We start from the raw sequence: 20421 nt of genomic DNA on the forward strand, positions 1-20421 counted from the left end.
TTTCTCAGGTACCTAGCTCAGGACACAGCCTATGTGATGAAGTCTTCTCACAAGCACCACAATTGCTCTTGAACAGAATTAGATGCTTCATTAAGTGCTCTGACATGGCAGGAAAATTAATCAATTAAAAAGCAGAGAGAGGAGCCATTGCACAGACAGAAGTCTACAGAACATGTACCTGGCCAAATTGTTCATGGACATTTAAATTGTACAGATGCAGCAGGAATTCACTTTACCTCTCCGCGCTCTCCTGGCTTTCCTTCCCACAGGCTCGGCTTGGCGACACCATGTCTTGGTGACTGTCTCTCAGCGCCGGTGACTCCTGTAAAGAGAAGACAAGGTTTGGAGGATGCTGCTGCACAGAAAACAGATGAGTGAGTCTCACTTCCTGCACAAGTGACCTGAAACCAGACCAGAGGAGGGAAGCCCATGGCCCAACAACGTAACAAGATAATTTTACTCCTTAGAATAATCTCCTATATTTAAAGTGGAAGTTCACCATAAAATGGAGAAATTACTTACCTGATAATTTCGTTTTCCTTAGTTTAGACAGATGGACTCAGGACCAATGGATATTGTGCTCTCCTGATAGCAGATGGGAGACGGAGTTAGATTTCAAAGCTGACGTCACTCTACATATACCTGTGCAGCAAGCTCAGCTCTACAGTATACTCTTCGAAAAGCCAGAGTGGATATATGTTACTTAATACTTGATTACACTTGATTAACCTTGAACTGGTTCAACTGATTATATTTATATACATATATATTTATATATATATATATGTATATATATATATAATTTGTTTTTTGTTTGGTTTTTTTTTAAACTGGAGACAGCCAGTGCACTCAAACAATAAACGCCGACACCAGACAAACTGAGGGTGTCTTGAACTAGAGGTAGGCCGTGGCTTACCCATATTTGCTTAGCCTCAAGATTTTTGTTATCCAAGGTGCTTGATTTCTGGAGCAGCCGTGGGCGGGATGCTGAGTCCATCTGTCTACACTAAGGAAAACAAAATTATCAGGTAAGTAATTTCTCCATTTCCTAGCGTGTAGCCAGATGGACTCAGGACCAATGGGATGTACAAAAGCTACTCCCCTACAGGGTGGGAGGCTGCCCATGGCCCACTTAGTACTGACCTTGCGAAAGCTGTATTCTCCCTAGCCTGAATATCCAGGCAGTAGAACCTGGAGAAGGTGTGTAGGGAGGACCATGTTGCCGCCCGACAGATCTCAGCTGGTGACAGCAGCTTGGTTTCAGCCCAGGAGGCTGCCTGGGCCCTTGTGGAATGAGCCTTAACCTGTAGAGGTAATGGCTTTCCTGCCTCTATGTAGGCGGCCTTGATTACTTCTTTGATCCAGCGGGCTATGGTCGCCCACGATGCCACTTCCCCTTGTTTCTTCCCGCTGTGAAGAACGAACAGGTGATCGGTTTTGCGTAAAGGTTCCGATCTTTTCAGGTATTGGACTAGGAGTCTGCCAAATTCAGGTGGCGAAGAAGGCGTGAGTCTTCAGAGTCCTTGTGCTCCTCTGGAGGTGGTAAGGATATGGTTTGGTTCATGTGGAACTGGGAAACCACTTTCGGTAGGAAGGATGGTAGAGTTTGCAGCTGTATGGCGCCCGGGGTGAACCTGAGGAACGGTTCCTGACAGGATAGTTCTTGAAGTTCGGAGATGCGCCGAGCTGAGTATATTGCGACCATAAAGGCTGTCTTTAAGGTCAAGAGACGTAGGGACAGACTGTGTGTTGGTCTGAAGGAGTCCCCTGCTAGGAAGTCTAGTACCATGTTGAGGTTCCATAGAGGTACTGGCCACTTTAGGGGTGGTCGGAGTTGCTTAACTCCTTTCAGGAAGCTAGACACATCAGGATGAGTTGATAGTCTGGGACCGTCCACTTCGGACCTGAAGCAGGCCAGTGCTGCAACTTGGACCTTGAGGGAGTTGAGAGACAACCCCTTCTTCATGCCGTCCTGTAGGAATTCCAGGATCGTGGGAATCTTGGCTGTCCTCAGGAGGAGACCGCGGTCTTCACACCAGGCTTCGAATACTCTCCAGATCCATATGTAAGACAGAGATGTGGAGAACTTGCGCGCCCGGAGCAGGGTGTCAATCATGGCTTTTGAGTAGCCGTGCTTCTTTAGGCTAGTCCTCTCAAGGGCCATACCCGTAAGAGAGAATCGAGCCGGGTCTTCGTGGGAGATCGGTCCCTGCTGAAGAAGGTCCCTGTATGGGGATAGACGCAGAGGGTTCCCCGCAAGTAGTCTTTGCATGTCTGCGTACCATGGCTGTCTTGGCCAGTCCAGGGCGACTAGTAGAACTAGTCTCCTGTGGTGCTCTATCTTGTGGCTGCTCCTGCCCAGTAGTGGCCAGGGTGGGAAGGCGTACAGGAGGTCTTCCTCTGGCCAGTTCTGGACGAAAGCGTTGATTCCCTGAGATTGTGGTCCCCATCTGCGGCTGAAGAACCCGGGGACCTGGGCATTGAGATGAGTTGCCAGTAGGTCCATGACTGGGAGACCCCCCATCAATTTACTATCAGCTGGAAGGCCGTATCCGCCAGCGACCATTCCCCCGAGTCTAGGCTCTCCCTGCTGAGGTAGTCCGCTGAGATGTTGTCTTTTCCCGCGATGTGGGAGGCCAAAATCCCTTGCAGATTTATTTCCGCCCACGCCATGAGGGGGTCCATCTCTAGAGACACCTGCTGGCTCTTGGTTCCTCCCTGGCGGTTGATCTAGGCAACAGTTGTCGCGTTGTCCGACATGACTCTGACTGAATCACCTCGGAGTCTGTGGCTGAATTGTAGGCAGGCTAGTCCGACCGCTCAAGCTTCCAGGCGGTTTATGTTCCATCTCGCCTCTTCCTTGTTCCATTGTCTCTGGGCCATCAGTTCCTGACAGTGGGCGCCCCACCCTCGCAGGCTCGCATCCGTGGTGAGTACGATCCAGTTCGGTGGGGATAGGTTTAGTCCTCTGCTTAGATGGTCTTCCTGTAGCCACCACTGGAGCTGGTCCCGAACCTCTGTCGGTAGCTGGAGGTGAACTGAGTAGTTCTGGGATGCTGGGTTCCATCTTGACAGTAAGGAACGTTGTAGCGGTCACATATGGGCCCTTGCCCACGGAATGACTTCCAGAGTTAACGTCATGAGGCAGAGGACTTGGAGGTAGTCCCATACCTTGGGGCGAATCAAGGTCAACAGTTTTCACCATTGGCCCATCAATTTCCTTCTCCTTGGAGGAGGGAGGAAGACCTTATTCTGTTTGGTATCGAACCAGACACCCAGGTATGCCAGTGACTGGGAGGGCAGTAGGCAGCTCTTGGCTGTGTTCACGACCCACCCGAGTTCCTGTAGTAGATTCTTGACTCTGGTGGTCGCATGGTGACTCTCCTCCAGAGATTTTGCCCTGATCAGCCAATTGTCCAAGTAAGGATGTACCAGGACTCCTCCTTTCCTCAGTGTTGCCACTACAACCACTATAATTTTGGTGAAGATTCTGGGAGCTGTAGCTAGGCCGAAGGGTAGCGCCTGGAACTGATGACGACGACTCAGTATTGCAAAGCGCAGGAATCGCTGGTGGTCCTGATGGACCGGAATGTGAAGGTAGGCTTCAGATAGGTCCAGGGAGGTTAAGAATTTTCCCGGTTGTACTGCCATTATAATGGTGCGTAGGGTTTTCATGCGGAAGTGTGGTACCCTCAGGTAACGGTTGATGGCCTTGAGGTCCAGGATGGACCAGAATGCTCCTTCTTTCTTGGGGCTGATAAAATAGATGGAATAGTGGCCAGTATTTTGTTGGAGCGTGGGCACCGGGGCTATTGCCTTCAGGCTGAGTAGTCTTGCTAGTGTGGTTTCCACTGCCAACCTCTTGGAGTGAGAGTGGCAGGGTGATCTCATAAATTTGTCTGGAGGGGTGCTTTGAAATTCCAGAAAGTACCCTTCTCGAATGATAGCTAGGATCCATTTGTCCGATGTTATCTCGACCCATCTTTGGTAGAAGAGGGCAAATCTGCCCCCTATGTCTTCTTTCTGTGGATCGGTCTGCGTCTTCTCATTGTGGGGTATGGCCGGAGCCTGCCCCTGAGCCTGCTCCCCTCTTAATGTGTCTGTTCCGAAAAAAATGAGACTTTCCTGAGGGGTGAGGTGCTTGGGACTGTGTGTTCTTGTAAGGTCTAAAACGCTGCGATCCTCTGCTCTTAGTTCTTCTGGGGGAGGAAAGCTGATATGTTCTTTTGTTCCTGTCTTCTGGTAGTCGGGGTACTGGAGATTCGCCCCATTTGTTGGCTAGCTTCTCCAATTCGCTTCCGAACAAGAGAGATCCTTTAAAAGGCATTCTCGTTGATGTTATCTATATACTGTTTATCATGTTGTGGTTCGACATTGTTTAATAAGTTTTGCTGACAACCAAATGGATGTAATGTGTTATATGAAAACAATCAATAAAATATAAATTAAAAAGAAAAAAAGGCATTCTTGTGAGGTTCGCTTTGGATGTCGAGTCAGCCGACCAATTCCGGAGCCATAGTTGTCTTCTGGCTGCCACTGCCGCGGCGACACCCCTGGCTGAGGTGCGCACGAGATCTGATGTGGCATCAGTGAGGAAGAAGAGCGCAGGCTCCATCGTTTCTCTAGAAGTCGCTGCGTCTCTGGAGAGGAGCAAACAGGAGCGTACCACCAATGCGCAGCAGGAAGCAATTTGTAGCGTCATTGCTGATACATCAAAGGACTGCTTAAGGATGGATTCCAGCTGCCTGTCCTGGGTGTCCTTCAGTGCTGCTCCTCCCTCCACGGGAATCGTAGAGCACTTTGAGACTGCGCAGATCATAGCGTCCACTTTAGGGAAGCATAGGAGTTCCTTGGCCGTGGGTTCTAGTGGATATAGGGCTTCTAGGGCCCGCCCCCCTTTGAAGCTGGCATCTGGAGCGTTCCATTCCAGGTCAATCAGCTCCTTGATGGGCTCCAACAGAGGAAAGTAGCATGAGGCCTTATGAAGGTACACCAAAACGGGGTTCTTCTTTAGTTCTGTTATAGGGTCCGTGCCTGGAAGGCCCAGCGTCTTTAGAGTCTGGGACACAAGGGCTGGTAATTTGTCCTTGTGGAAGAATCGGAGCATGGTTCGGTATGACTCCATCCCTGGCAGGGGAGGGGATTTCTCCATCTTCCAGGGAGTCAGTTTCATCCTCTGAGGTGTCTGGATCCCCATCATGGAGGCTCTTGGTTAGGAAAGGCATGTCTCAAGGAACCCGGGTGGTGCTGGGAATGACTTGTGCTTCCGGCAGGGGTTGAATCAGGTGTGCCGCAGGGGCTGGTTGTGCCTGGACAAAGGTTTGCAGCCCTTTAAAAAATTCCACCCAGGAGAAGGTTCCTGGGTCCATGTTGATCCGAGGAGGGGTTGTAGTGTAAAGCCCCAGAGGTGCCTTCCTGTGGGGGCACAGAGTTGGAAATACATAGGTCCGGAGTACCATCATCAGTGATTCCGGATCCCTCTCCTGGCTGTAGGGGGTCTTGCCTTGGTTCCCCCTGAAATTGCTCGCACTGCTGGCATAGGAGGGATTCCAATTCAGGTTGCGCGGCTCTTAAGAGGCAGGTTGGGCAAAGGGGATGTCCCTTGGTCTTTTTGGATGGCGGTGCCATTGTTTGTGCGCATGGAGAGCTTCAACCTCATCTGTGTGTGGAGGTATGCGCGCAGATGCGCTTAGTTGTGTGCGCTGGGTGCGCAGAAGTTATGCGCACGGGCTACGGAGTTTGTGCGTCCTACTCCGATGTGCACGCCATTGTGCGTGCGGCACAGTTGTGCGCGCAGCTCAGTGTGTGCCTTTACGGGTGCGCTCAAGTTAGGCACCTTGACCCTCCAGCCTGCCACACACGTACCGCCAATTGAGGGAGGAAAATGGCACCGACGACCCCGCTGGCAAGATGGCGATCCCCCACCCCCGGAGGGTCTCCACGTGTGTGGACCCTCGCAGCGAATCGGGGCCTAGCCAAATGAGGACTGCTCAACCCAATTTTAAACCTCATCAGGAGGAAGATCGATACGGCTATTTGAGCCTTGGAGACTTAAAAGTAAAGGTTTCTACCTTACCTGGTCTCGGCGCTTACCAGTCGCGTGCTGGGCGGTCTCTAGCTGCGGGGGGAGAGGGGAATACCTTCACTGCCATGCTTGAATCTGCACGCGCTGCCTTTCAGCTACTCTGGGGGCTAAGTCCACACCGGGAGCCGGCTGCCGGACCAAGGCTCACCTCTGAGGGATATCGAGAATCATCTCAGGAAAGTCTCGACTGTGGGAGGGACCCTTAGGTTTCACCGCAGGAGAAGCGGGGCTCTCTTCTTACAGGTAATTTTCCTTCTTCTTTCTTGTTGTAAATGTTACACTATTCTCTTTTGGATAGTGTCCGCATCTGCTATGGAGATGGAGAAATACTGAAGAGCTGAGCTTGCTGCACGGGTATATGTAGGGTGACGTCAGCTTTGAAATCTGACTCTGTCTCCCATCTGCTATCAGGTGAGCACAATACCCATTGGTCCTGAGTCCATCTGGCTACACGCTAGGAAATAAGTGATTTGGAAAGACCCTTTTGGAGATGTTCTCTGTCTTCCCTAAGGCCACGCAAGTTCAGTTGCTGGTAGGACATGGTCTTTTTTAACACCTGCACTAGAGCACTGCAAGATTGCTCTTTAAACTCTGCCCATGCAGACGTTTCCTAATGACATGATGAGAACACAGCTCATACTCAAGCGGCCATGGTCTGCATGCAGTGACAGCGTGAAATGGTGACCTTAGGCAACAAGCCAAGCAGAGCAGACCTGGAAGTAACAGGACAGATACACTCACACACCCAGGAAGTCCTATTGCTCTCTGTTTTGATCAATCACTTACAGGATCCAGGAAGGATAAAATGGATGGTGTATAGTTCAATCTTTCATTGTCAAGCCTCTTTTTCTTCCTAAGGTCCTCTCCTATGCATATCTCTGTCGATCCCACCCCTGTGCCATCCTTGCACTTCTGTAGTAAAGGCAAAGGCTACTACTGACTAAAGCCAACACATGGAGTTAGCAAGGTGCAGACATGGATCCAGAGGAAATATATCTACGCCTGGAAGAACTAAATGGAGAAAATAAGTTCTTTGACCAGTTAATATGGTCCTTTAACACTGCAGTGTTAAAATATAGTTAATCATCACAAGATTACCCTGCTGCTAGGTAACTCTGCGATCTATGCTATACTTATAAAGCTGTGCTTCACAGATCCATCCTTCCATGGTACATGAAACCAGGACCAACTGTAACTAGGATACTAACATGTGTTCTGCACTGGAAAATATTTTGGGAAAGGACCTATAACAGTGTTTCAATAATACTTTTCAGCCAATCAGGCCATTCCTGGCACTCTCACTGAGACCAGAAGCGGCTTTGTGCATTAGTCAGGATGGGCAGGGGAGAATCTGCAATAACTGGCCTGTTCCATTACAACCCTGGTGAATAGGGGAGATCAAAACTGAGATAAATCCTTGGGCAGGGAAGATTTCAAAAGCCATTGCCCGGGTAAAAGGACTGTATGAAAATTGTGCATATTTTCCCTTGGAAAATTGGTGCAAAGACTGAGGGTGAAAAGTATCGGCGGACTTTGCAGCAACGTGGATAGTTTGAAAATTGCAACGGCCCCCCTTCCATGTATTTCTACAACTCCAATGGACTGAGAAGGCAAACTAATTCTAGAAAGCTGCACATTTCAAAGCACCAGACATGGAGCATCTACCATGTGGAGAACACCGAGGGAAGGGTAGGGGTTAACAAAAAAAGGACTGCAATGAGAAGAGAAAGGGAGCTTTTCACAACTCTCTACTTAAAGCAGAACAAAACAAACCCAGAAGAGACATTTCAAGTGTGACCACTGTCCCCTGTGCATTCTTAGAATATCCCTGAACCTTGCTTTTAGCAAGTAACTAACATTTCCATAAGGAAACCTGACGTCCACTCAAGCGGTAAACACAGATGCTGTGAAAGGTGACAGCAACCTAACTACAGAAGATAAATATTTTCACATTAAAAGATGTTATGTAGCAAAATGACATGACTTCTAAACAAAATGGCTTCCCGTGTCTGCTGGTTTATATATTCCAGTGTTACCAAAACCTTGAAAATGGAATCTATTTTAGCAGGAATGCATAATTATGTTAAGACTGCCATCCACAACCTCCTGGATTACACTCTGTCATCAAAGCACACAGAAGCCCAGTAAGTATTTGCTCTCACGTGTCCCATTGGGTCCTGCAAAACACTGCACAGAACATGTGGGAGCTGTAATTGGGTGGTTACATGAATGCAAAGCACAAAAAATAGAGCAGCTGCAAAAGCAGGAGGGCCTGCACAAAGCAAACATGCAGCACACAACCAATGCACTCAGCATGGCCCCAGCACATTCCCTGCACAGCTCCAAGTGGTTTATTACTTACACCTTCAGAGTGAGGGAGCTCCCCGTTGCTGTGGCTGGAGGAGTACAAATTGACATATTCACCCTCACCAGCCTCCTCACTGGCATTTTCACTCTATGAGAAGAGACAGCATGAGAGGAAATGCATGCCAACGCCTCTCCCTCAAACCCCTCCCCCCAGTCATGCAGCTTAGATTAAATGATTTTGGCGATCTGTTGGTTTCAATACTATTTGTATTACTTGTTTCAACTTGTAGAACACTCTGCTGCCTACATATACAAGCCAGGGAAGCAGTTAATAAATGGTCTGAAATAAATGACATCTCCCACAAGATTGAGCCTGCCTCCCACTCTGACATAAGATCAAACATCCCCTAATGCTATTCCACCATACCACTGCTTTTACTCTGACATCCTATAATCCTATTCTACCCTAGCACTGCTTTTAATCCCCACCATCTTATGACCCTTTTCTATCCTACCACTGCTTCTACTCTCCGCCATACTATAACCCTACTTTACCCTATCACAGCTTCCAATCCCCTTCATCCTTTGACCCCATTTTATATTACCACTGCTTCCACTCTTCACCATCCTATGATCCTACTCTGTGCTACCACTTCTGCCACATCCTATCATTTTATATATAGTCTGATTTACAATCACCTTATGCTCCTATGTAGAATTACCTGGCTATATATATGTAACCTTTACTCAAAACTTCAAAAAAAGGAGAAACTTCTTAATAAAAATTTAGATTGAATATGTCCTTTATGAAAAAAAGTCTAGACATTTCACTAGTTGAATGTCAAAAAATAGAAAAAGTGAAAGACCTCAGTATAACTACACTACACACAAAAATGAAGAGCAGCCTGTTACAAAATTCACAACACCATTTTAAATAATAGTATATATACTTAAGAATGGACGTCAGCAAGCCATACACACGTGAGACCTCAATGGGTCCCCGCTGGTCTTCTCAATCATTTACCCACTAAAAATTAGTTAAAAATTAGTTGGTGAATGATCAAGAAGACCAGAGGGGACCCACTGAGGTCTCATGTGGCTTGCTGACACCTGTACTTAAGAATATATAGGTACTATTATTTAAAATGGTGTTGTGACTTGTATAACATACAGCAGAGTTGCTTACCTGTAACAGGTGTTTCTCTTAGGACAGCAGGATGTTAAGTCCTCGCACATGGGGGTGACATCATCAGATGGAGCCCGGCACATAAAACTTACGTCAAGGATTCTAGAACTTTGACTGGCACACTGAGCATGCCCAGCATACACTATCCATGCGGGGTCCCTCTCCAGTCTCATAACATAGAATTATGAGAAAATAATAAACACAGGTGAAACCCAACTCTGCGGGGTGGCAGGCGGGTTTTGTGAGGACTAACATTCTGCTAGCCTAGGAGAACACCTGTTACAGGTAAGCAACTCTGCTTTCTCCTAGGATAAGCTGGATGGTAGTCCTCACACATGGGTGAATCCCTAGCTACAGGCTGTTCCCGAACAACAAGCAAGACCAATAGACACCCAACCAGGTGCCAATAGGCACAACACTGGTGCTGTTGGTAACAGCGGGAAACAGCCTGAACCCGAAAAAAGGGCCCTACGCAGGAGGAGTTGGGTTCCACAGCTGAAAGAGATTCCGGAGGACAGACTGTCCGAAACTGCTATCGTGTCAGCCATCTCTGTCCAAACAGTAGTGAGCAGCAAAAGTGTGGAGGGAACTCCACGTCGCAGCCTTGCAGATCTCAGACACGGGGACTGCTCTCAGGTGGGCCACTGAAGCCGCCATGACTCTGACTAAACGAGCCTTGACATGGCTCCTAAGCTGCAGTCCCGCTTGCATATAGCAGAGGAGATGCAATCCGCCAGCTAGTTGGACAGGGTCTGCTTAGTAACCGCAACCCCTAATCTGTTTTCATCTAATAAGAAGAAGAGTTGCGTGGACTGCCGGTGGCCTGCTGTCTGCTCCAGGTAGAAGGCCAAGGCTCTCTTGCAATCCAAGCTGTGCTGAGCCCGTTCACCTTGGTGCGAATGAGGCTTGGGGAAAAAGGTGGGCAGGACGACTAACTGGTTAAGATGGAAATCCATCACCACCTTAGGCAGAAACTTAGGGTGTGTGCGCAAGACCATCCTATCATGGAAGAACTTAAAGTATGGTGGTATGTCACCAACGCCTGAAGTTCACTGACCCTGCGCACTGAAGTAACCACGACCAAAAACACGACCTTCCAGGTCAAGTACTTCAGGTCCCAGGTGCGCAGTGGCTCGAAAGGATCCTTCATGAGCCTAGCCGACACTTCATTAAGATCCCAGGACACAGTAGGAGGCTGCAGGGGAGGCTTCAACTGAAGCAGACCCCACATAAAATGCCCCATTATAGGTTGCACAGAGATGGGCAAACCATCCACCCCATGGTAGTAGGCCCCGAAGGCATTCAGGTGTACCCTGACAGAGTTGGTCTTTAAGTCAGCATCCGAAAGGTGTAGCAGACAGTCAAGTAGCCTCGGTATGGAGCAGGAGAACGGATCTAAGCCATGACGCTCACACCACATGGAAAACCTCCTCCTCGTCAGGTGATAAGGCTTCCTAGAAGCCAGCAGGACCTGGGACACATCATCTGACAGGGCAAGAGACTGCAGGATTAGCCTCTGAACATCCAGGCTGTCAGAGACAATGCCTTGAAGTTGGGATAGCACAGCCTGCCCTGGTCCTGCAAGACGAGGTTGGGGCAAGTTCCTAGACTGATAGGTTCTTGGATAGAGAGATCCCGTAGGAGCGGGAACCAGATTTGTCTCGGCCAATAAAGGGCTATAAGGATCATGGTCCCCCTGTCCTGACGGAGCTTCAGGAGAGTCTTCAAAACCAGTGGAAGCAGAGGATACGCATACAAAAGGTCCATGCCCCAATGAGAAGCAAAGGTGTCCAAGGCTGGTTTGCCATTCCCCCCTGAATAGGGAGAATTGGTCCATCTTGCTGTTGCAGGGGGAGCAAAGAGATCCACGTCTGGGGTTCCCCAGACGCAAAAGATTCGATCTGCTACCTCCTGATTCAGGGACCACTCATGGGGCTGGAAGGCTCCTCTCAGCTGCTCTGCCACCACGTTCTCCGCCCTGGCCAGGTACATGGCACGTAGCAGTATGCCCTGAGACTGAGCCTATGCCCAAATCTGAACTGCCTCCTGGCACAGGAGGAACAACCTTGTACCTCCCTGCTTGTTGATGTACCACATTGCCACATTGTTGTCGGTCTGGACCAGAACCGCTTTGCTGGACATGCAATCCCTGAATGCCCACAGTGCTTAATGGATCACCCGAAGCTCCAGGAAGCTGATCTGACACTGGGCTTCCTGTGCAGACCACAGAACCTGTGTGCGGAGCCCTTCCACACGGGCGCCCCATCCCAGGATGGACGCATCCGTAGTAAGCACAACTTGGGTAGGGGGGACACTGAAATGGAAATTCTTGCTCCAAACTGAGCAGGTTCTCCCACCAAGACAAGGAGATCCTGAGAGCCGGAGTAACACAGATGCCTACGTGGATGTCCTGAGTGGCTTGATGCCAGTGAGACTGCAATATCCATTGAGCGCTGCACATATGCAAGCGAGCTAAAGGAGTAACATGGATAGTCGTGGCATGGTGCACCACTCCTGTAAGGGATACCAATGCGAGCACCCAGTCGCAAGGAAGATAAGCTTTGGCTTGAGCTGTGGCCAGCCGGACACCGATAAAGCTCACCTGAGGCGACAGGATAAGATGGGACTTTGTGTAGTTGATGACAAACACCAAGGACTCCAATACCCAATTGGTCAGGTGCAGGGATCAAAATGCTCCCTCCTGGGTTATGCTCCTGACCAGCCAATCATCCAAGTAGGGAAACACCTGCACCCCCAGACAGCAGAGGTGTACTCCCACTACCACCAGACACTTGGTGAAGACCCATGAGGCTGAAGCAAGGCCGAATGACAGCACCCTGTACTGAAAATGCCTCTCGCCCATGACTAACCAAGGATACTTCCTGTGACCAGGGAAGATCTCAATGTGGGCTTATGCGTCTTTCAGATCAAAGGAGCAAAGCCAGTCCCTTCTTTGCAGGAGGGGAAACATGGTGCTCAGAGAGACCATTTTGAACTTTTCTCTTCTGAGAAAAGATCCTCAGGTCTAAAATAGGACATAGCCCCCTTGTTCTCTTTGGAATCAGGAAATAGTGAAAGTAGAACTCCCACCCTTGCTACCACAGTGGAATGGGTTTGACTGCTCTGGCCGTTACAAGGGCAGACAGCTCCATCAAGAGTATTTCCTGATTCAAGAACAGACCCGAAGAGGGACACGGGGGAGAGTCCGGAGAGACACCCCAAAGATTCAACCGGTACCCTCGACGAACAATGGACACGTCCCACCAGTCTGAGGTGACACTGGGCCAGGGGTCCACAAAAATACGTAGCCAGCCTCTGACCGAGGGCCCGGCGTCAAGGGTATGGATGAATGGCTTATGCTCCTTTGCAGCCAGTCAAAACCCTGTAGCGGGGTACAGCTGGGGTGCTGACTGAGGCCTGGGGGTTCGCTGCTGTCTGGAGCGTCCCCTAGAGCCCACGCCCAGAGAACAGGCATGAAAGGGAGGAAGATAATACTTCCTTTGGTGATAAAAGGATGTCCTATGATCCTGCTGGGGGGATTTTCTGGCAGAAGACAGAGGGTCCGATATACTGGCAGAGAGATGCTGAAGGGTCTCGTGGTGATCCTACAACTAAGCCACAGCATCCCTCACCTTGCCTCCAAAGAGGTTCTTACCAGTACACAGCAGGTCCGCTAGCTTCTCCTGGACCTCCGGCTGGAGATCAGAGGCTCATAGCCAAGCTATCCTGTGGGCCCCAATGCCCACCGCTGCCACCCTGGCTGCCGTTTCAAACATGTCGTAGGTGGATCACACCTCATGTTTCCCACATTCCAGGCCTTGTTGGATGACTGTTGGCAAAGCGTCCTGCTACTGTTGAGGCAGGCGCTCAAATATTTCCTGGACCTGCTTCCAGAGGCTCCTGGAGTATTGCGTCATGTACAGCTGGTAGGAGGCAATATGGGCAAACGTAGCGCTGTTACACCTTTCTACCCAGTGCATCAAGTGCCCTGTGCTCCCGACTCATAAAGGCAGAGGCATGGGTGCAGGAACGCTTGGCCTTTTTGAGGGCAGACTCCACGACAACAGATTGGTAGGGGAGATGGCGCCTCTCAAACCCCAAGGCCTATTGGACCTGATAGACAGCATCCACTTTCCGATCCACTGGAGGCAAAGAGATAAGATGCTCCCAAATCCTAAGGAGTAACTCCTAGAAGATAACAAGGACAGGAAAGCCACTACCTCCTTGGACAGGAACAGCCACCACCTCCTTCGAGGCATCAAAAAACTTGAGAACCTCCAGCATCTTTGTCTGGCATCCTCTTCTGTCAGAAGTTGAAATGGAATGGTTTCTGCCATGGCCCAGACAAACCCCGCAAAGATCAGGTCCTCGGGTGGAGACCAGCGCCACTCCTCCAGAGGGGATGGGTCAGAGGGAAGCATCCTCCTCACTGAGCTCACCCGGAAACACCAGTGGAGGGCCCCTGCCCAGGCCCCTCGGCTTGGGCATCGAAGGTACTGCTGGCATCAAGACCCCCAAAGTACCCGGAATCAGACTGGTTAACACCGGCCGCAACTCCAAAGGCTTTGATGGTGGTGCAGGTTGCGACGGGCCTTCCTCCTCTGAGTAACCCACAATGGGAATCGCACTGGATGGAGGCGGCAACGATGGCCGCCAGGGCACTGGCAGCGGCTGCATAGGGAGGATGCCAAGGACGACATCGAGTCACTCCAGCAGTGGTGCTAACATCGATGGTGCAGGCTCCAGCACCGGTGCAATCACCGGTGGGGCCGGTGGCTTGATGCGCTGTAGGGCTTGAGCAACCGCCAGTTGCACCCTGCGATCCAACTCCTCTTGAAAATCCGCTGAAGACAGGACGGACAGAGGAGGGGGAGGTGTAACCAGATCTCCCTCAGAGCCCTAAGGGGGATCGGTGCCCGGCACCGGTATCGGTGGGGAATGCCTGAGACTCCTGGGTTCAATGAAGGGCGGTGCCTCCTCTCTGAAGCGTCACAGCTGTCGCTGGATTTCCCACGGAGCTCGGCCTGATCTTTCCCTGGCGTTGAGGAAGAAGGAGACGATCTTGACGTCCTGGAACAGGAAGACACAGACGATCTCCAGCTCCCCTTTCCATCAAGGGTCGGACAGCGAAGGCTCAGGGTCCATCGGATCCCCCTGGCCTCTTGGCGTCAATGCCCCCGATACAGGAGTCGAGGGTTCTGACTTCTTGGCATGGGAGAAGACTTATACGTCACGCATATCCAGCATAGCTCCCTGCTTCAACGGCAGGGGAGAAGAAAAACAACCAATAAGGGCTAATAACATAGTCTGGGTAAAACAAATAAGCATGGGTGCAGCTTGCTTATTGCGGCGGCTACTACCCCTAACGAATCAAGCTAGATATTTCACTTGGATGCAGCTCCATCACTGCTCTCTACATTAAAGGTGGGGGTGGAAGGGAAATAGAACCAAGAGCTAAGAGAAACAGATAAGAATGAGAGAAAATATGTGTGAAGCTTGCTGGGCAGACTAGATGGGCCATTTGGTCTTCTTCTGCCGTCATTTCTATGTTTCTATGTTTCTATAAGTGCTTCTCCATTTTGTCCAGGTAGGCAAGCTGGCCCTTGGGGGTCATAGAACTGACACCCCCGAACGTTGTACGATGCCCCCAGCTAGAGGATACACACGTCATACGGATCCGTGAAGGACATAGTCCGAGGGCACTGGGGGCTCCGACAAAAATCCAGTGATGCCATATGGAAAAAAGCTGGTGAGCGGTCGATGACCAGCAGGTACCGAGGGAACACTGTCGAAAATTGACCGGACAGAAGGTGAAAACTTACTGTGCTGCCCAGTTAGCTAAGCTGGGGGAATGGAAAGGGACCCGGTGCAGGACAGTCAATGAATTGACCGAGAAAAGCTTTCCAAAACTGAAAAAGAGCACGAGCTCCACAACTGTGAGACGTAGCTCAATGGAAGAAACTGGAGAGGGACCTCGCGTGGATAGTGGAATGCTGGGCATGCTCAGTGTGCCAGTCAAAGTTCTAGAAACTTTGACAAATGTTTTCTGTGCCGGGCTCCATCTGATGATGACACCCCCAATGTGTGAGGACTACCATCCTGCTTGTCCTAGGAGAATGCTCTTTGCTTTTGTGTTTAGACCAGTTGAATGTGACATTCTTTGATTTATAAGAGTAGCTAATAAGTGAAGATACTAAGGTATGTTTAAACTAAGTGTACAAAGCAGAGTAGCATTCACAATAAATTCTGGGTTTCATTGAGAGACAGAGAATTATGAGGGCAGACAAAAACTGTATGGCCTACCTAGTCTGTCCATTTACCCAACTAATTAGCTTTATGATTCCCATCACTCCAGAGATACCCTGGTGCTTACCCCATTTGTTTTTTAATTCAGATACTGTTTTTGTCTCCATTATTTCCACTGGGAGGCCATTCCATGCATCCACTATTATTTATACCCTCTCCATAAAGAAATATTTCCTGAGATAACTCCCTTTCACCCTCATCCCATGACCCCTCTTTCTAGAGCTTCTTTTTGTTGGAAGAGGCTCATCTCTTGTCTTTGGAAACTTCGGAGGACTTTAAATGTCTCTGTCATATCTCCCTTGTCTCATGTTTCCTCTAGGGTATCTATGTTTAGATCATTAAGCCTGTCCCCATATGCTTCAGACTGAAGATCACTGACCACCTTCTGGACCAATTCCAACTGGTTTATATCTTATTGAAGGTGCGGTCTCCAGAATTGTACACTGTATCCAAATGAGGTCTCACAGGGACCTATACAGGGAAACATCACCCTTTTTCTGTTGACCATCCTTTCCGTATGCAGCTCAGCATCTTTCTGGCTTTTGTTGTCGCTTTATCCACCTGTTCAACCACCTCAAGATCAACAGATACGATCATCCACAGATACCCCTCTTTGAATTTCACCTCAATATTGTACCTCTCCCTTGGGTTTTGCATCCTAAATGCATAACACTGCATTTTTTTTTTTAGCATTAAATCTTAGCTTCCAGATCCTAGACCATTCCTCGAGCTTTGCTAGATCCAACCACTTATGTCTCCTCAGTAAGAATGTATGGGTGTGTTGAAGGTGTCACAAAGAGAAGACAGCAGGGTTGGTGAAGGCTCCATACTGCAAGAGACTGGCTTCATTCCCTCAGCAAAGATCTTGGAGTTCAGCCTCTCATGATATTTGGATATCATGCTAGCACAGCTCCCCTGGCTGTGCTAGCATGATATCCAAATATTTTTTAGCTCAAGTTGTTGCTCCCTTCTCTGTTATTACTCCAAACTTCGTAATTCCCATCCTCTACACACTGCCTCTGGGAGTCTCTCCCTATTGAAGATTAGCCTGGGCTAAGTGTTCTCACCGAAGATGTCTGCAGAGAGTCAGTGAAAGAGGATGCAGAAGGAAGGCAGGGAGGGGTGATCCCATTAGTGCTGCTGTCCTGAGAGGAGAAGCAGTTTGGTGTGTCCCATGCGCCTGGTGACTGCGGTGGCCCTGCTGACTCACAGCTCTGAGACCCGTGCAGAGGAGGGAATGGTGAGGAATAAGAGGTGGTGGAAGTTAGGTAAGGAGCTGTGGAAGCCTGGGCATGAGATACAAAGTCTTGTGAGTAGGAACGGAACACAGATTTGTACTATAGGAAGCAAATCAGGAGGGGAGGTATGGGGGGGAGGGGGGGAGGAGACAAGGACAGGAAAAGAGACAGACAAAAGAAAAGCTTATTAGATTAGCAGCACCAGGTCACACATATCTTCCACAATTGCTGCACAAGGAGTGTCTTTGCTTTTTGCTAGACTGTGAAACCAGTGTTAGCACCCGCTCTTCTCTGCAGCCGCTGTAGCAGCAGCACTCAGATTGCTAGGAGCAGTGCGTCTGTGTCCGCACAGGTTGCTGCGGGAGAACGTGCTCTTCGTGCTGCCCCTGGGAGTGGGCACGGTTACAGTCTGCACACAAGCACAGCCACTCTTGCAGCAAAGGAGATGAGGGCAATTCCCAAAACCATTCACTTGGGTAGATAGCGATTTACCCGGGCAAAGCGGTTAAAAGTACGCATGGGTTAGCAGGGCTAAAAAGAGGGCGTCACCAAGGCCATGTTTGGGTCAGGAGATGAAAATACACATACTTTCCGTTTTCAAATATATGTGTGGCTCGGCCGCCCTCGCAAACAGTAGCTGAAAAGTACTCAGCTGCTTCTAGCGCATGTCTTTTGCAGCTGCTGGTTGTCAAAGGGAAATGAGGCATACGGTTTCCAAACGGGCTGCAATGTACATGGGCTAAAAGTGCCTATGTATGCTGCCAACAACACAGGCTACTGAAAATGTCCCCCATCCATCTGTCAGCAAAGTCCTCACAATGGATGAGGACTTCCAGGACCACCAAGGCACAGACACTGCCATCAGAGTTAGCACTTCCTGCATAGTTTTCATATCTTCAAATCGTGGCATCATAGTAACATATAGTAACACAGTAATGACGGCAGAAAAAGACCAAAATGGTCCATTTAGTCTGCCCAGCAAAGGTAGTAGCATCCTCGATGCTCTCTTCACAAACAAAATATAAAGGGGAAAATACTAGATTTTGTTCTGCTGGATGGCCAAAATATCCATTATCAGACTGTATAGAAACTATTGTGATTTTTCAACAATAAACATAAAGGCATACTTTATTTATGCTTTAAAGGGCTGTGGCTTTGTAAATTGCAGTGAAGCATCATCGACAGACAACTGAACATTGATAATCAACAATAACACTTTCTGAAGTTAAGTAATATAAGATTTTTCTACTTATTTTAATTTTCTTTTAAATATTGAATCTCATCTTTTAAATGTTGACTCTCACACTTTGTTTTGGGATTATTCACTTTCAGGTCGATCCAGTAAGGCCGCGGTAGAAACAGTGCGGTAGTGTCAGGCGCACCCTTCCTCCCCGCACGCACAGTTCTCTTCACTAACTCCCCGATACTCTCCTCTAATCGCATGCAAATGCATGCCGCGGCTTTAAAGCGGTAGGGAAGGGTTATGGCCGCGTAACCCATTTTACTGTATAGGCGCTTAATACAGCGCCTATACAGTAACCAGGGTGCGCTGGTACCTGTCATTTCAAATGACATTTGAAATGACAGGTACCAGGAAGTGTAAAAATCAAAATTTTTAAATACCTGTCGGAGGGCCGCGTGGGTCCAGGCGGCCGGCGGGATCCGGGGGGCCGGTGGTCGCGTGTTAAATCTAGGCCGCGGGCGGGTGGGCGCCTGTTCCGGGCGGCGGGGGGTGGACGCGCGTTAGTTTCAGACGGCCGCGCGGGTCCAGGCGGCCGGCGGCGGCGGGAGCCGGGTGGTCGCGTGTTATATCTAGGCCGCGGGCGGGTGGGCGCCTGTTCCGGGCGGCGGGGGGTGGACGCGCGTTAGTTTCAGACGGCCGCGTGGGTCCAGGCGGCCGGCGGCGGCGGGAGCCGGGTGGTCGCGTGTTAAATCTAGGCCGCGGGCGGGTGGGTGCCTGTTCCGGGCGGCGGCAGCGGCGGCGGGGGGGACACGCGTTAGTTCGAGACGGCCGGCGGGTGGTCGCGTGTTAAATCTAGGCCGGGTCCGCACAGGCGCGCATTCACTGCCGGTGGGGGCTGCCTCTCCCGGCAGTGAATGAATTCATTCATCCAGGCGGAGGAGCCGGTGGCGAAAGCAGCCGGCTCCTCCGCCTGGATGAATGAATTCATTCACTGCCGGTGGGGGCTGCCTCTCCTGGCAGCCCCCACCGGCAGTGAATGAACGCGCGCCTGTGCGACCCCTGCGATTCGGCGCTCAAGGCAGTCACAGGGGTCGCACAGGCGCGCATTCATTCACTGCCGGTGGGGGCTGCCGGGAGAGGCAGCCCCCACCGGCAGTGAATGAATTCATTCATCCAGGCGGAGGAGCCGGCTGCTTTCGCCACCGGCTCCTCCGCCTGGATGAATGAATGCGCGCCTGTGCGACCCCTGCGATTCGGCGCTCAAGGCAGTCACATGCCGTGACGTCACGCCTTGAGCGCCGAATCGCAGGGGTCGCACAGGCGCGCATTCATTCATTCACTGCCGGTGGGGGCTGCCGGGAGAGGCAGCCCCCACCGGCAGTGAATGCGCGCCTGTGCGGACCCGGCCTAGATTTAACACGCAACCGCCCGCCGGCCGTCTCGAACTAACGCGTGTCCCCCCGCCGCCGCTGCCGCCGCCGCCCGGAACAAGCGCCCACCCGCCCGCGGCCTAGATTTAACACGCGACCACCCGGCTCCCGCCGCCTGGACCCACGGCGGCCGCCTGGACCCACGCGGCCCTCCGACAGGTATTTAAAAATTTTTATTTTTTCTTCTGACAGGTTTTATGTGTCCCACATCATTACATTTTCTCGATCATCTCTGTATCGCTTTTTTTTTAAATTGTGTTTTATTGTTTTTGAGTATCTTAAGCGGTGTCGATGGATTTATTACTAGACTCACAGTCCTAACTCCTACTAGGGGGAGGCGGTAAACTAACACGTTACGGCCGCGGCAAAACAGTGCGTTACTAATGAGAGAACCTGAGCGCGCGTTACGGTATCGGAGGGGAATAGCTAATTCCTTCATTATACAGCTAATTCGTTCATTTACATGCCGGGTGCGGGAAGGGTTACGCGTCTGTTTTAAGAAGCACTACGGATGCGCAAAATTGGAGACTGTATCGCTGGTTTGCCTTACGCGTCCGAATTGTGCGCAGCGAGCTCGTTACAGACGAGAAATCTTCAACTGAACTTTACTGGATCGACCTGTTAAAAAGCACAGATAACAAGTGAGAGGTACATCCGGCCACTGATACCTTTACAAGAACCAGTGT

General features: G+C 50.2%; 1 protein-coding gene across 3 annotated transcripts in view; it reads right to left on the reverse strand.

Annotated features, from left to right (window-relative positions):
• RAPGEF1 (Rap guanine nucleotide exchange factor 1) overlaps positions 1-20421 on the reverse strand; it is a 193428-nt gene that overhangs the window by 41458 nt on the left and 131549 nt on the right. For 2 of the 3 annotated variants that reach the window (XM_029611075.1, XM_029611076.1), the window contains 2 exons: positions 8448-8540; positions 237-322 (listed from right to left, as the gene is read on the reverse strand). In XM_029611075.1, coding sequence (XP_029466935.1) covers positions 237-322; positions 8448-8540 — 179 coding nt within the window. The remainder of the gene's footprint in view (positions 1-236; positions 323-8447; positions 8541-20421) is intronic. The other variant, XM_029611077.1, reaches the window with a different exon arrangement.

The sequence above is a fragment of the Rhinatrema bivittatum genome, chromosome 8 (genome assembly GCF_901001135.1).
Source record: "Rhinatrema bivittatum chromosome 8, aRhiBiv1.1, whole genome shotgun sequence".
NCBI lineage: Eukaryota > Metazoa > Chordata > Amphibia > Gymnophiona > Rhinatrematidae > Rhinatrema > Rhinatrema bivittatum.